The 15,622-nt window shown below is 40.0% G+C and overlaps 1 protein-coding gene across 3 annotated transcripts in view; it reads left to right on the forward strand.

Moving 5' to 3' along the window:
• Positions 1-15,622, forward strand: part of nedd4l (NEDD4 like E3 ubiquitin protein ligase) — a 103,730-nt gene that overhangs the window by 21,293 nt on the left and 66,815 nt on the right. For all 3 annotated transcript variants that reach the window (XM_034191470.1, XM_034191471.1, XM_034191472.1), the window contains exons 3-5: positions 2,296-2,377; positions 14,471-14,509; positions 15,508-15,561. In XM_034191470.1, the coding sequence (XP_034047361.1) occupies positions 2,296-2,377; positions 14,471-14,509; positions 15,508-15,561 (175 nt within the window). The remainder of the gene's footprint in view (positions 1-2,295; positions 2,378-14,470; positions 14,510-15,507; positions 15,562-15,622) is intronic.

Raw genomic sequence — 15,622 nt, forward strand, 5'->3', positions numbered from 1 at the left:
AATGCTGCTGCTTCAGCAGAGTCGTGGTGCACATTTTAAAAGCGGTGCCACATATTAAAATGACTCTTTTCATTTGCTTTAAATATGCAACAAGCCTATTTCTTTCACTCAGATCAACAGTGCGCATCAGTCATACTCTATTTAATCAGCTCGTCGCAGATGCAGTGATCACTGTGATCACAGACCGAACGGTCCCCCCAAAAATCGATACCCCCTGCCTTTACTGCGCATGCATCATTAGCCACGGTTCATGGATTATCACCTTGTTTCTGCTTAAAACTGCCTTCCAGTCGTCACCTATCTCAGCGACAGATATCTAAAGGTTTTGTACAACAATCATTTCCATATAAATTCAGCATTATTTCATCATAAAAGATCGCCATGGCTACATGAGCTGCTAGCTGATGTGTTCACTGCACGTCGGTCATTTCAAAACGTCAGAGTATCACCTCGTTTCTGTTTAAAATTGCCTAATTTCTGCTCAGAACTGACTTTAGAATGATTTAAGAGGTTTTACCTTGTCATCTGATGGTTAATAATCCCATTAATCCATTTGATCGCTTTGGATGAAGAGACTCTGTCTTAGACGAGCTGCTGAGGTCAGAAATGACGCATGTGCAGTGGAGGCAGGGCGGACAAATTTTTAGGGGCGAGACGTCAGGTCTGCCACACCGGAAATGGATGTATATTAACAAATTAAATGAAGCTGGCCACACAAAACATGAAACATCTTTGGTTCATTCATGCTGTCTGCAGTGAAATAGAAGATAAAGTAAATGTTGATGTTAATATGTTTGTGCTTTTGTGTATTTTGTGATATTTGGACTTTTCTTTTTTTCTCCTTTTTGATGTCTTTGCACGCGCACAGGGAGTGAGAGATGATGACATAAGTTTAGACATCTTCCTTATTATAAGAAATGTATTTTCGGCTCACTATGAAACTGGCAGGATGGGCCACATTAGTTAAGGAAATACTGATACTCTAAGTTAATAATGTTTTTTTTTTTTAAGGTTTAGTGAGGCTACATGAGGGTGTTCTTCATGCTGCTGTCAGGCTTCAGAAAAGTAATGTCATTGGTGTTCAAAAAGTGGAATGCAGCTCTGCTTTTACGAGTATATGTGGAAACCATGGGGAAATAAACTGCATCAGCACCTCTTAAAAAAAAATAATGAATAAAAAAATGGTACATAGTCACATCCACTGTGCTTACTATTTGTCCTATTCACCTTTTGCTTTCCATTTTTTAGCACACAGCTTTGTTAGTAGGACATTTTAGTTTCTTCTCACCAGACTCCAATGCAACATTTAGACTGTAGGTAGAAATGGAGACTGTCCAGCATTGAGGCTTTTCAGGTTTCAAATCCCGCAAAACCTTGAAGAGGTCGCCGCGCTGCGAGATCTCAGTAACATTGAGAACTGCATTGAGATGCTCTGATCATGCTGCACTTTAACCGTGGAACACGGACAACAGCATTAACATCGCAACATAAAACTATTTTTATATTGTGCCTAAAACTCGTGAATATATTCTATTATTCTATTATTGTTTATTTTATGTAAACATGCGAGAATCACAGGCTGTCTCTCCGTTATTTTCAGTGGGAGCTGCTGTGAGCTACGCTCGCTTTCTGATCATGTTGTTCTGGGAGAAAAGTGAAGTTTGCTCTTTAACATCTTGATTATTGTTCTTTACAACACTGTTTGCTCTCTTTGTTCCAGACTAATATATATAAATGTCTGAAATTCGGTTTGCGCTTATTAAATTCCACGCAGATTAAACATAGCAGACATGGATTATTTGTTATAATTGTTTTAGCAAGTTTTCAGGATATCATGCAGCAGTCTCTTATTAACGTGACAAAAAGCATAAAGAAATTACATTTTTGTAGTATAATATTCATTTACAATTGTCATCATGTGGATTCTTTGTTTTGACTGCAGCGACTCTGTGGCGCGCAAGGGATTATGGGATATGTGAAAACCCCGAATATAACTATGGTTGATTGTTGGGAAGTGGACTTACTAGGTTTAGGATCACTAATAATTTTTGTTGTTGAAAGAAAAAACATTTATTTGTGAGCCTACACACAGCATTTTCCTCTGTATGGAAATAGTTCCAGTGTCCTGTAATGTTACTGGGTGGAATTTTCATAATGCAATACTAATGATGTTGTGTAGAGCACATTTGTTCTAGTCAGTCAGTATATGTGGATTGCACAATAATGTCTGTGACACATTGAAAATCATGTTTCAGGTCTGATTTTGTCTAAGTGCTGTTTTCTCTGTTTCTGCAGTGATCCTTATGTCAAACTTTCCCTCTACGTTGCTGATGAAACCAGAGAGCTTGCCTTAGTCCAAACAAAAACCATTAAAAAGGTGAGTCCTGAGTTAAAGTTTGACTTGAAATGCGTAGATTTCTGGCATAGTGTGGATCCTTCCACTGTACTGAATAGACCATTGGCTCTCAAGTCCTTAAGGAGGTAGGTGCGTGCGTGCGTGCGTGCATGCATTCATGCACTATGTTTGTGCACACTGATCTCCCACAGCAACACCACGCAGTAAACCTATAGTCAAGGACTGTAATTATTCTTGAAGAGCTCCAGTAGTTCATGTTATTAAATCTTAAAGGCAGGTTTCCAATATCAAAGTGAGTAGCAATATTGACTGACACTCAGAGATGTCTGTAGGCTGTGTTTGGCCATGCAGGAGTCATATTTATAGATATTTTTGCTGATTGTAATGCTAAATCCAAGTTGTGGGGGCTCACCATATTCTGAGCTCAGAGGAATGTTTTGACTGTATCAAGGCCAGTGCTTGCATTGTGTATGGTATCATATCACATTTGTATGGTTTGATCTACAATCCATTCTTGGACATTCTGGCCAACATAAAGATCTTGGCCCGATTTCATAAAGCAGAATAATCTTTTAGTCTACTAAGCTTACTTCGTCGACTAAGATTAGACACCCAACATTATCCGTCTAATCTCCGTTTCACATCGGCTGCTAAACTTGTAGATTAGCCATCTTATGTTAGTTGATGATTTTTATGGACATAGCAGCCTTGCGAGTGCCAGTACCAAGAAACACCTCTAATGCGCGACAGTTTTGTTTACTTCCGGGTTGGTCTGTCTGCTACAAACATGGCTGAGTCCGCCGCAGCAGAGAAGCACTCTCGGCCTCATTGTCTGTAAACATTTCCGATGGATTATTCCCAGAACACCCGCTCCTGCCGCAAGTCTCTCCTTCCTTCCTGCTTCATCAAGTGGTGGTACATGCTAGCCGCCTTTTTTGAGGTAAGACACTGAAGTTTTGTTAACTCAAATAAGATTAGCCTCCTCTGTACCAAGCTAAAAACGTACAACACTCGACTGGGCTTACAACACCCGATAGATTGAGTGTGTCCTCACCACTGCCATCACAGTCTGGTACGGTAATTGTACAGTCCAAGACAGGAAGGCTCTCTAGCGTGTGATTAAGACCTCACAGTACATCTCTGGGGCAGCCTTCCCCTCACTGCAGGACATTTACCAAACCAGTGTCCTACAGAGGATACACAACCTCATCAGGGACAGTACACACCCCCAGCACTCACTCTTCACACTCCTACCATCAATCAGACGCTACAGAAGTCTGAAGTCCAGGACTACTAGGCTGGCGAACAGTTTCTACCCACAGGCCATTAGGCTGCTCAATAACTCTCTGACACACTGACCCCTCCTTTTAAGTATTTATTATAATAGCTGTGTTCACTATTTATGCATCCAGGCACCTTTCAACTCCTGCACAGCAGGAATGCTGCTTAAAACTACATAGTATTGCACAAAATTGCCAGTGCTGCATAAACTGCACATCCACCGATCCTCTAAACTGTACATCTCTTAAATAGTGTATATAATACTTTCTTCGGTCTCATATTGTGTATTTTATAATGTGCTTTCTATTTTTTTAATCATCTATGTGAACTTCCTATATGCAAATTTTCTAGGGAGAATGAACAGAGTAAGAATTTGATTGTGTGGTATAACTGGCTGTTTTTACTGTGCACGTGATAAGACTTTGAACTTAAAAACTTTAGTCGGGTTACGTAAAACTTTAGCCGACTAAGTGCTTCATGGAACGACTGAAGTAAAAAAAATTGAGTCGACTGAGTTTAGTCCTCTAAACAACATTAGACTACTTTATGAAACCAGGCTCTTGTTTCTCTACCAAATTATCACAAACCTGTCTGTTGCGACAGAATGACTAAAGCAGGCTGCATCAAAAGAGTCACAAAGAAACTTTTATCATCAACTTCTGTGTTTTTCCACATCTTTGCAGTTTAACTGTAGTTAAAAGTTAATCTGAATGTCATTGTTTTGTTCAGACTTGAAACTGAGGTGTTTAGACCATCACATGGCAGTTAACAGTGAGTGTGGTGAATTTCAATAGACACACAAACTTTAAACCTCTGTCACACCTTGACAATTTAGCCAGCTTATGCTGTGTGTATTAAAAATGCCGGCATACGTCTAGTAAGTTATGAGTAGGTTTTGTATAAGTTAAGAGCATGTTGACGCACGCTCATATGTCGTGCTATGGTGAGGTGTATTTATAAGTATTTATATGCCATATTATATTATTTATATTATTTATATTATATAACATATTACATATAATTATTTATATTATATGTATTTATAAGCCATAAGTAACGAGCTGTGAACCTATATGTAACTTATTTGACGTGTTCCCAATGACCACAGAACTTACTGAACGTGTCAGCTACGTATAATGGCACATTGACAGTGATTGGTATAAAATATAAGGGTTGGCTGGAGGAACGTGTCGGTACTTTGAATGAAGAAGGGCTTGGGTACGTCCATGGCCTCGGCCGGCAGAAGTTCGTTTTGACATGACTGTGATATTGAGCCTTCAGGCACCTTGACACTTGCACGAATTTTTTCACCGCACTGCCGCACCTATGCGTCCTATTTTGCCCCACTGGACGCCACGCTATATAAAATAATCATTTTGTAGCCAACTTGGTTGATGAAACCATTCTGTAGTCGCTCCTAGAATCACAGAGAAATTATCTACAGCTGCAGGTTGTCTTGTGCACGTTGTGTGGTGGAGAACATATTTGGAATATTTGGAAACTCAAAAGTAGTTACTTATAATGGATATAGTGTAATGGATTGGTAAAATAGTTGCATTTACATTTCTTCTTGTGAGTTAGATGATGTACACTGAACAAACATATAAATGCAGCACTTTTGTTTTTGCTCCCATTTTTCTTGAGCTGAACTCAAAGATCTAAAACATTTTCTATATACACAAAAGACATGATTCTCACAAATATGGATCACAAATCTGTCTAAATCTGTGTTAGTTAGCACTTCTCCTTTGCCAAGATAATCCATCCCACCTCACAGGTGTGGCATATCAAGATGCTGATTAGACAGCATGATTATTGCACAGGTGTGTCTTAGTTCATGCAAGTGTCAATTTGTAGTGCAACCGCCACATGCTTGTCAGTCATACGCTGCTGCACACTTTGCATAAGTGGGACTATCGTTGGGCGTAGATTGCATACGCCGGCAACTTGATATGCGGCCGTTGGTGTAAATTCATTGAAACGTTACATGTAAGTTAAGAATAGGACATGTATACGTGACGTCCAGCTGGTTATGAATACTCTATGTATACGTCCAACATTGGGGGGAGGGGGGGATCATCATATGCCAGCATTTCAAGGTGTGACAGGGCCCTTAGGATTATGGATGAGTACAAATTTAATGGAAAGGTCTATAGTGGCAAATAAAAACTGCAAATCATGAGTTAAAAAATTTGACTTAGACTTTCTTTATTGTCACTGCACAAAAACACAACAGTGAGTCTGGCAACGTAATGTCGTTGCTGGTGTGCATCATCTTATCGGGTCAATATTAATGCTTGCTTGCTTGTCTGGGACAAGTCGGACAGTTTTTCTGGAAAAGGATACTTTGTTACATTGTACAAATTTGCAGTTTAAAGTTGTGAAAATATTTTTCTCTGAAATAACATGAAACTGTGCTGTACAGATGACACCAATTGTATTGCTCACATTTCCATCTCGGGAGCCCGTGACTTTAACTCTGGATTTTTCTGTCAGTCTTTGAGAGGTTCATCAATGGACAAAGGAGTGTTTTCACATTCATAGAGAATTTGTTTGAATTAAAATAAAATTCATATATGTCTGACTGTTTCTGGCTTCACAGTAGGGATGTGAATCGTACAACTCACAGTTCAATTTGATTCCGATTCTTGGGGTGACTATTCGATTCAGAATCGATTTTCGATTGAAAGAGCTCTGAGAAATAGTTATATTACTTAAAAAATGTTTGTCTAAGAAAATGCAGCTTTACAAGGTTAATCAAGTGATTCTAGATGTAAATTTACTTATTTGCTTTGCTCGTCCAGAGTTGGCTGGCAGCTGCTCCACTTCTTTTAGCTCCGGGTGATGGCATCGCATGTGGGCTTGCGGATTTGAAGTGTTTCCGAAGTACTTGACTTTCATTTTGCAGATTTTGCACACTGCATAAGTCATGTCAAGCTCCTTCTTACGCAGCAAATAATAAAATCCAAAATGCACCCAAACATTTGTCTTCAGCAAAGACGGTGTTGGCTGAATTAGCTCTTTGTCCGCCATGCTAAGCTGCAGCTCACGAATGTTTGAAGCACGCCGGACCCTCCCCTCGCGGGGACGCTGTACAACCCCTGGCAAAAATTATGGAATCACCGGCCTCGGAGGATGTTCATTCAGTTGTTTAATTTTGTAGAAAAAAAGCAGATCACAGACATGACACAAAACTAAAGTCATTTCAAATGGCAACTTTCTGGCTTTAAGAAACACTATAAGAAATCGGGAAAAGAAATTGTGGCGGTCAGTAACGGTTACTTTTTTAGACCAAGCAGAGGGAAAAAAATATGGAATCACTCAATTCTGAGGAAAAAATTATGGAATCATGAAAAACAAAAGAATGCTCCAACACATCACTAGTATTTTGTTGCACCACCTCTGGCTTTTGTAACAGCTTGCAGTCTCTGAGGCATGGACTTAATGAGTGACAAACAGTACTCTTAATCAATCTGGCTCCAACTTTCTCTGATTGCTGTTGCCAGATCAGCTTTACAGGTTGGAGCCTTGTCATGGACCATTTTCTTCAACTTCCACCAAAGATTTTCAATTGGATTAAGATCTGGACTATTTGCAGGCCATGACATTGACCCTATGTGTCTTTTTGCAAGGAATGTTTTCACAGTTTTTGCTCTATGGCAAGATGCATTATCATCTTGAAAAATGATATCATCCCTAAACATCCTTTCAATTGATGGGATAAGAAAAGTGTCCAAAAATATCAACGTAAACTTGTGCATTTATTGATGATGTAATGACAGCCATCTCCCCAGTGCCTTTACCTGACATGCAGCCCCATATCATCAATGACTGTGGAAATTTACATGTTCTCTTCAGGCAGTCATCTTTATAAATGTCATTGGAACTTAACCAAACAAAAGTTCCAGCATCATCACCTTGCCCAATGCAGATTTGAGATTTATCACTGAATATGACTTTCATCCAGTCATCCACAGTCCACGATTGCTTTTCCTTAGCCCATTGTAACCTTGTTTTTTTCTGTTTAGGTGTTAATGATGGCTTTCGTTTAGCTTTTCTGTATGTAAATCCCATTTCCTTTAGTCGGTTTCTTACAGTTCAGTCACAGACGTTGACTCCAGTTTCCTCCCATTCGTTCCTCATTTGTTTTGTTGTGCATTTTCGATTTTTGAGACATATTGCTTTAAGTTTTCTGTCTTGACGCTTTGATGTCTTCCTTGGTCTACCAGTATGTTTGCCTTTAACAACCTTCCCATGTTGTTTGTATTTGGTTCAGAGTTTAGACACAGCTGACTGTGAACAACCAACATCTTTTGCAACATTTCGTGATGATTTACCCTCTTTTAAGAGTTTGATAATCCTCTCCTTTGTTTCAGTTGACATCTCTCATGTTGGAGCCATGATTCATGTCAGTCCACTTGGTGCAACAGCTCTCCAAGATGTGATCACTCCTTTTTAGATGCAGACTAACGAGCAGATCTGATTTGATGCAGGTGTTAGTTTTGGGGATGAAAATTTACAGGGTGATTCCATAATTTATTCCTCAGAATTGAGTGAGTCCATATTTTTTTTTTCCCTCTGCTTGGTCTAAAAAAGTAACCGTTACTGACTGCCACAATTTTTTTTTTCCTGATTTCTTATAGTGTTTCTTAAAGCCAGAAAGTTGCCATTTGAAATGACTTTAGTTTTGTGTCATGTCTGTGATCTGCTTTTTTTTTCCTACAAAATTAAACAACTGAATGAACATCCTCCGAGGCCGGTGATTCCATAATTATTGCCAGGGGTTGTAGTATGGAGGCCATTGCCTGACAAACAGTACACGCAGTGAGTAAGCAAATGTAGAAAAAAAAAAAAAGCTTTTTAAAAATCGATTCTTGGACATTTTGGATCGATTCAGAATCTTAATAAATAAAAATCGTGATTCGGACATTAATCGATTTCGTTTTTCTTTTTTTTTTTCCCCCGGCACCCCTACTTCACAGGACTTTGTATGCTTCGATATTTCAGTTACACAAATTCCACAAGACTGAAATTATACATCCGATTGCCATTGTCACCTTTGTGTCTTTTGATTGTTTCATTTGTCCAGCCACAGTCCGTAAGCTGGTAAGCATAGATATTGCTAACAGCTAGCTGTGCTAGCTGCTTCAAAGTCCCGTGTCCACATCACAGCTCACCTGTTGAGATCACTATCCTGACTTTGCTTCCTCTCCAAGCCTTCATGGTCACACTCTTGCAAAATTGGATAAACCTCTGCGGCTTTCTAGTAGATGTATGTAAAAATAAAATGTCATTTTCTGTGGTGGTCTGTAGGTGACTATGTGAGCCGTGGTCATTTTTCAGTGCTAACAACATCGACAGTAGTTTATTAAGTGAAAGATACACAGAGCTTTGGCATTTTACACAGCATTATATTAAAACAGGAAGCCCTGGCTTTGATGCCAGTTTAGAAAGTTAACTTTTTGTGAGGTTATGGATTTAATTCCTCTCTTTAATATCAGACAAATTATTCATGTTTACCTGTTTAAAACCAGGTGACTCTGTGCACTTAAATAGTCCATATCTTGCTGTCCATTTTTCCTCTGCATTCAAGACAAGACACCTGTTTTGTCCTTGTCACTACATAAGCTGCAAAAAATAGAAAATTTTAAACTTTTAGCAGGAAGTGCCACTGGGTTGCGTGTTGCAGTGGTCACAGCCAGAAGTGACAGAAGTTTTCTGTCAACCTCTCAGGGAAACAATGGAACATCCAATTTACCATCTGCTGCTTACAGCCTACATGTGACAGCATTATATTTCACTTGTCCAATTACTTATGGCCTCTGAAAAATGGAGGTACTGTGTATACAAATGGCTGTAATTCCAAAATGGGCAATGTGATTTTTATTTATTTATTGTTGAACCCATTGAATTAAAACCAAAAGTCTGCATTACAAGTACACACTAATTGTTTCAATTCAATGTCATTGTGGTGGTGTGCAGAAACAAAATCACAAAACTTGTTGTCCAAATACTTAGACTTCACCATATTACTTTTTAGTGTGGGTAGTGAAGATGTCAAATATGCTTGCAGATTTGGTGTACTAAATATTTGCCTGTATTTTTTTTTTTTTAAATGCTTTCTGCAATTAAAATGTTAAACAGCCCTGGTTTCAGTTTGACCACTGCTTCCTTTCTTTCTTAGAAGACGCATAATTGCTTTTTACGCACAATGATTGTAAAAATATCAGTACAAATGTTATGTTTAGAAATCATGTATAGTTGCAGCTCTAATACACTGTACAAGTATTTCTTCATGTCTCCTGTGACTTTATTAATTGCAGTTTGAAGTTGTTGGTTTGCGACCACCAGCTCCCCTTAACCCCTTGAGCCCTATGTACAATAGCATTGTTTTTTACCCAGGGTAGGTGCTATTGTCATCTTTGAGTGGGGGGAAATACTTACAGAAGCATCTTTGGCTTTTAGGAGAGGTGATGTTTGCTCTGTTTAAGTCTAGAGGGAGACAGTGGCCAAGGTCTGCTTCCCCCAGCGACCTATTTTTGGTAGGAAACCTGTTCACAGTAGAGGGAGCTGTTACTTGTTTTTCCCTTTACTCCTTTGGCTTTCAAAGTAGGCTGTACTATTGAATGTAGTTTGAAGGGTTCTGCTCTGTATGTTGTTCATTGCTCAGGGCTGTGCTATGTGGAGCTACATACACAGTGGCAGATCTTTGGGAAAACTGCACTAAACACTGTCAAACAGTCTGTGTTGGTGCAGCCTGTTGTGTAAAACTTGTGTGTGTGTGCCTGCGTGCAGCTTCTTCTCTCTTTGTTTAAAATAAATAAAAATAAATAAATACTTGTACTGTTATGTTGCTACCGGCTAACCTCATGTTCGATTCAGGCAGCTCTGGCTCCCATACAGGTGAACGTGGTGCCTGTGTCCATGCTTTCCTTACAGGATATAAGTAGCTGACAATGCACTGGTGTGTGTGTGTGTGTGTGTGTGTGTGTGTGTGTGTGTATATCAAAAACAGAAGTGTTGTAAAGCCTCGGTCCCACCGAATAATGAAGGCTGAAGGAGCCACACATGGGTGTGGGGTGATTATTCGAAGAATGACCCACGTTTTGATCTATCATATATCCACTATGAAGGTGCCACTATGTGCCGTGTAGCAGCCTCTAGTGAGCCACGACCGACCTGTCATTACAGCCTCGAATGGCTCGCATCAGCCACACTAATCCACGTAGTGCCATGATATACGTTTAGGCATGAGTTTGGTCTAAACCTCCAGCCCTCCCACACCTGGTCCCTTCAAAGTGTGGGTTTTCAATTCACAGATTCACAGCAGCATTTAAAGATGTCCCTTTTTTTTTTTTTTTTTTTTTTTTTTTTTTTTTTTTTTTAACGCAGTCCAAAAATAGACACTCCAGCACAGTTCCGCAGTTGTGCGCCAGGCTGCTGTCCACCTGTAATGCACCAGACCAGCTAGACCCGAACCACGGGTTCCTGGAAAGCCGCCTCTGTGCTCCTCGCTGGCTCCGCAGCTCTCTGGCTTTTCTTCTGCGCTTTAAACACACAAAACTTTGTTTGTCCGTTTATTTCTGCAAAATCGCTCTTTTGCGCGCGCACTGCTATTGTCCTTTCATGGACAGCCACCTCTGTGCTCTTTCTAAGTGGCTTCCTTTCCGTCCGTGGCTTGCTGGCTTTATTTTTTCCTTGACTTTAAACACAGTCATTTTTACAACGTGAATCCACTTTTAACTTTGTGTTCGTCCGTTTATTTCTGCAAAAGCGCTTTTTTTGTGCGCGGTGCTGTTCTGCATACAGAATGAGGTGGCCGTTTTATTATATACACCTGTGGATCATTTTCAAAATATATATTTCTTTGTTTCTTTCGCAGCTTACAAGTTATCATGATACAACTTTTAACTTTGTGATATGTTTTCAAAATCGGTCTTTTGCGCGCTCTCCACCAGTGTTGCTGCACAGCTCCTGCTCTTAGCTGCTCCACTGGAGTTATCTTCCATGGCTTTAAACACACATCCACTTTCACGCAGTCACCCAAATTGTAACTTTGTGTTCGTCCAGTATTGACTGAAATATCACTCTTTTGTGAGCTGGCGTTCTGCCTAAATGCTCGTTTGAAGCGTGATGATGATTTGATGATATTAAATCAACATACTTTTACATACAACAAACATCAACATACAGACATACTTTTACAGCAAGGAACTGTTTTATCAAGCTATTAAAAAAACATTAAAAATCATTACCTTAAGCTGTGCAAAATACATCCCACATGGAGCAGGAAAGAGAGGGGGGAAAAAAAAGCGTCCAGATGAAACAGTCCTCTGATTCTAGAAGAGGTGTTTTCAGCATCCAAGGTTTGGCAGAAAATGATTAATCCACTACAAAATAATTATTTTATATAGAGTCCAATGCACAGAGCAGGTGGAATTGTGTGCGCAAGAGGAGAGCTGTTCCAAAAATAGCCTCTCAGGTCCTGCAAAGGTGCCATGCGCACGGATAATGGACGTTTTGCAGACTCGTAAGCACCACGCAAACGCCTCTAAGCCATCGCAGTAACTCAAACACAAACTGCGCCACGCTGTTGTTGCTAAATTTTGAACATCTTGAAATTAGCGCTACGCTCAGAGAGGAGCCTCGTTAACTGAAGATAATGCCTCTAAGAGCCACTCTGAGCCACTATACTGCCACGATAGCTCACGAAACAAAAAAAGCAGGGTGCGTGGCTCCTTCTTCATCCTTCATTATTCGGTGGGACCGTGGCTTTGCTCTGCTTTTCCATGAGCTCTTTGTGACTTCTTGGATATTTCTTGTTGAAGCCATGACTTTTGCTTGTTGCACGATGGCACTGAAAGAACTCCAATATAACTCCAAAAATAACTCCAGGAGGAATGCAGAGTTAGCGTTGTTAACTAGCACTTCACTTATATTTATTTATTTATTTTTTAATGTCATACAGTAGATATTTGAAAAAAATTAAGACATTGGAGTTGTCAAGGTCACTGGGCTAATTTCCGCAGTTATTGTCACACAACAGTTAAGTATTATGAAGTGTTTATTAACCAGAGAGACTTGTGGAGTTAAGGCTTCATTGACATTGTTGTGTTTAACTCTCCCCCCCCTTTTTTCTCCAATAAACAAAAGAATTTTCACGAACTGTCACATACTTGTCAGGCCAGTAAAATGTCAAATGTGTGGAGTAGAAGGAATGAGTTTGTGCAGCCACATGGTAAGCAAATTTCTGCAAGCAGTTGAAAGTCTTCATAGCTACTGTGATGTGGGTGGTTGCAAAACTTTATCAATCTGCATATTTTCCCTTTCTGCCTGCCCAGTCTGTCATCATAAAGCTCATTCAGGTCTGTTCTGCAATCAGCACGTGATTAGAGTTGGGGTAATTGGAAAACACGCAAGGTTATAGCAACTAAAGTCAATCTGTTATAACCTATTGACCTTACTATCAGCCACAAAGGATCATTGATTTATGAGATTCAGCCTGGTTCCCACTCTTCCTCCTTCCTTCCTCTTGCCCCAATCTGAGAACCTGCACAAAGTAGTGCACAGCATGATGTAAGTATCGTTGCTAGTCTCTGTCAGATGTCTTTTTTTTTCCCCCTCCTCCAGCCCATGTGCCATCTAAATCACAATACCACTTTTGTTGGTGAGGGCATGTTGGTCTAAAAATTGTGTGGTCAGGCACAGAGTTGGTGTTAGTTTATTGTCCATCAGCAGAAAGCATTTGTGCCTTAGACCAGTAAACAATAGACCTGAAGTCCAGCATGATGTTGTATTATATTTGTGTGTGTGTGTGTGTGTGTGTGTGTGTGTGTGTGTGTGTGTGTGTGTGTGTGTGTGTATATATATATATATATATATATATATATATATATATATATATATATATATATATATATATATATATATATATATATATATATTATAATGGTCCAGCTATGTTGTACGGGATGGAGACGGTGGCACTAACAAAAAGACAGGCGGCAGAGCAGAAGATGTTGCGATTCTCTTTGTGAATGATGCAGATGGACAGGATCAGAGGGACAGCTCTGATGAGATGGTTTGGAGGTGATATCAGGGAGGTGAGATGGTTTTGACATGTATAGCGATGGGACCTAGGGTATATAGGGAGAAGGATGCTGAGGATGGAGCCACCGGGCAGGAGGAGAAGTGGGAGGCCATAAAGGAGGTTTATGGATGTGGTGAGGGAGGACATGTAGGTGGTTGGTGTGACAGAGGAAGACTGAGGACAGTGTGAGATGGAACCTGGATCTGCTGTGGCACCCCCTAAAGGGAGCACCCGAAAGAGGAAGAAGATAGAGTGTAACACTCAGACACACCTTACATAAGCAAGTTCACAACACACATTCACCCTGCGTGCCTGCATACATCATCGCCAGTCGCCTGCAAAGGTTTAAAAGTATGACTGCTTGCTTGCATGCATGCACGCACAAGTCTACATGTTCTTGCTCAGTGGATAAGGAGCTGGTCTGCCAATATGTAGACCTAGTTTGAATCCTGCTCAGGCTGTCTGTCTGTACCCTTGGCCAAGGAACTAAGTGTAATCAGCATTATTTCAGTCTACTCAGCTGTAAAAATGGATACTGGTCTTGGCTGGGGAAGTTAGTTTGATAAATCTTTGTAAAGCGCTTTGAAAAGCGCTATATAAATACAGTCCTTCTTCTTCAGGTGACACACATTATAAATAATGACTTAATATGCATGTTCAAAGTTGTTTGGCCTCACTGAAAAGCACATTTGGTGTGTGAGTGTGGGTTTAAATAAATAAATGGCTGTTTCTGTTTCTTTCAGACTCTTAACCCCAAATGGAATGAGGAATTCTTCTTCAGAGTAAGTTCCATCCACCAATAATTCTTCCCAACATCTTTCTCTACCTTGGTCCTTTATTGCATGTACCTGCAGCTGAGTGATTACCCTTAAAACTTAATCCTATGACTACTCCATCATTGTAATCAAGTGGATCACAACATACATGGCTACATGTGATGACTAATACTTAACTACTGCATCAGTTGTTAAAGTAATTTTAATTTGGTGCCATATTACAAAGGCTGACAGTCTAGCCATACCTCTTTGGTTGCTGTAAAAAAAATTGTGCCACAAAACCAATATGGAAAGGGCTTTTACCCTTCTGAGTTTAACAAAAACACATGTCCTTCTGGTCAGGGCTGGTGTAGTGAACCTTCTGGACAAGCCTCAGGGAGGTGATGGTCTGGTGGTTAAGCATTGAGCTTCAGACCAGAGGATCCGCCGTTCAAAACCCAGCCAGACTGGAAAATCACTGACGGCTCTTGGGCAAGGTCCTTAATCCCCTAATTGCCCCCGGTGTGTGGTCACGCCGTGAATGGGTGAATGTGAGGCATAATTGTAAAGCACTTTGAGCTTCTGATGCAGATGGAAAAGTGCTATATAAATGCAGTCCATTTACCAAGCCTACAATGCCATTCAGGAAGGACCTGAACCGGACACAACATCACACTCCCTAATTTTAGTTTTGGAATGTAACGATAATTTGAATCTGAGTATTAGTTTGGGAGTGGAATTGCAATTTTGTTTTCCCCCTATTTCCTTATGTAAAATCATCTGAATATGCATTATGTGTGTTTGTGATATTGTAGACATTGGAGGTACTACTGTGTGTAATTTATTTGATAAACTCTAGGCAGTTTTTTTTTTTTTTTCTTTGCCCGTTTTGGGCAGGCAGATCATTGGGCATGTGTTTCCAGAAAGTTAATGTATAGTCCTGTCCATATTCATCTACATTTATTTGCATTTCCTGTATCCACTGAATGAGTGTCTTAATGTCTTCCATGTCATTTTCATCACAGGTGTGCCCACAGAATCACAGGCTCCTGTTTGAGGTGTTTGATGAAAACAGATTGGTAAGATTCCAAATTTCATGTTCTTGTCATTCCCTCTGTAACTGCACATTTCTTTCAAATT

The sequence above is a fragment of the Thalassophryne amazonica genome, chromosome 17 (assembly GCF_902500255.1).
Source record: "Thalassophryne amazonica chromosome 17, fThaAma1.1, whole genome shotgun sequence".
NCBI lineage: Eukaryota > Metazoa > Chordata > Actinopteri > Batrachoidiformes > Batrachoididae > Thalassophryne > Thalassophryne amazonica.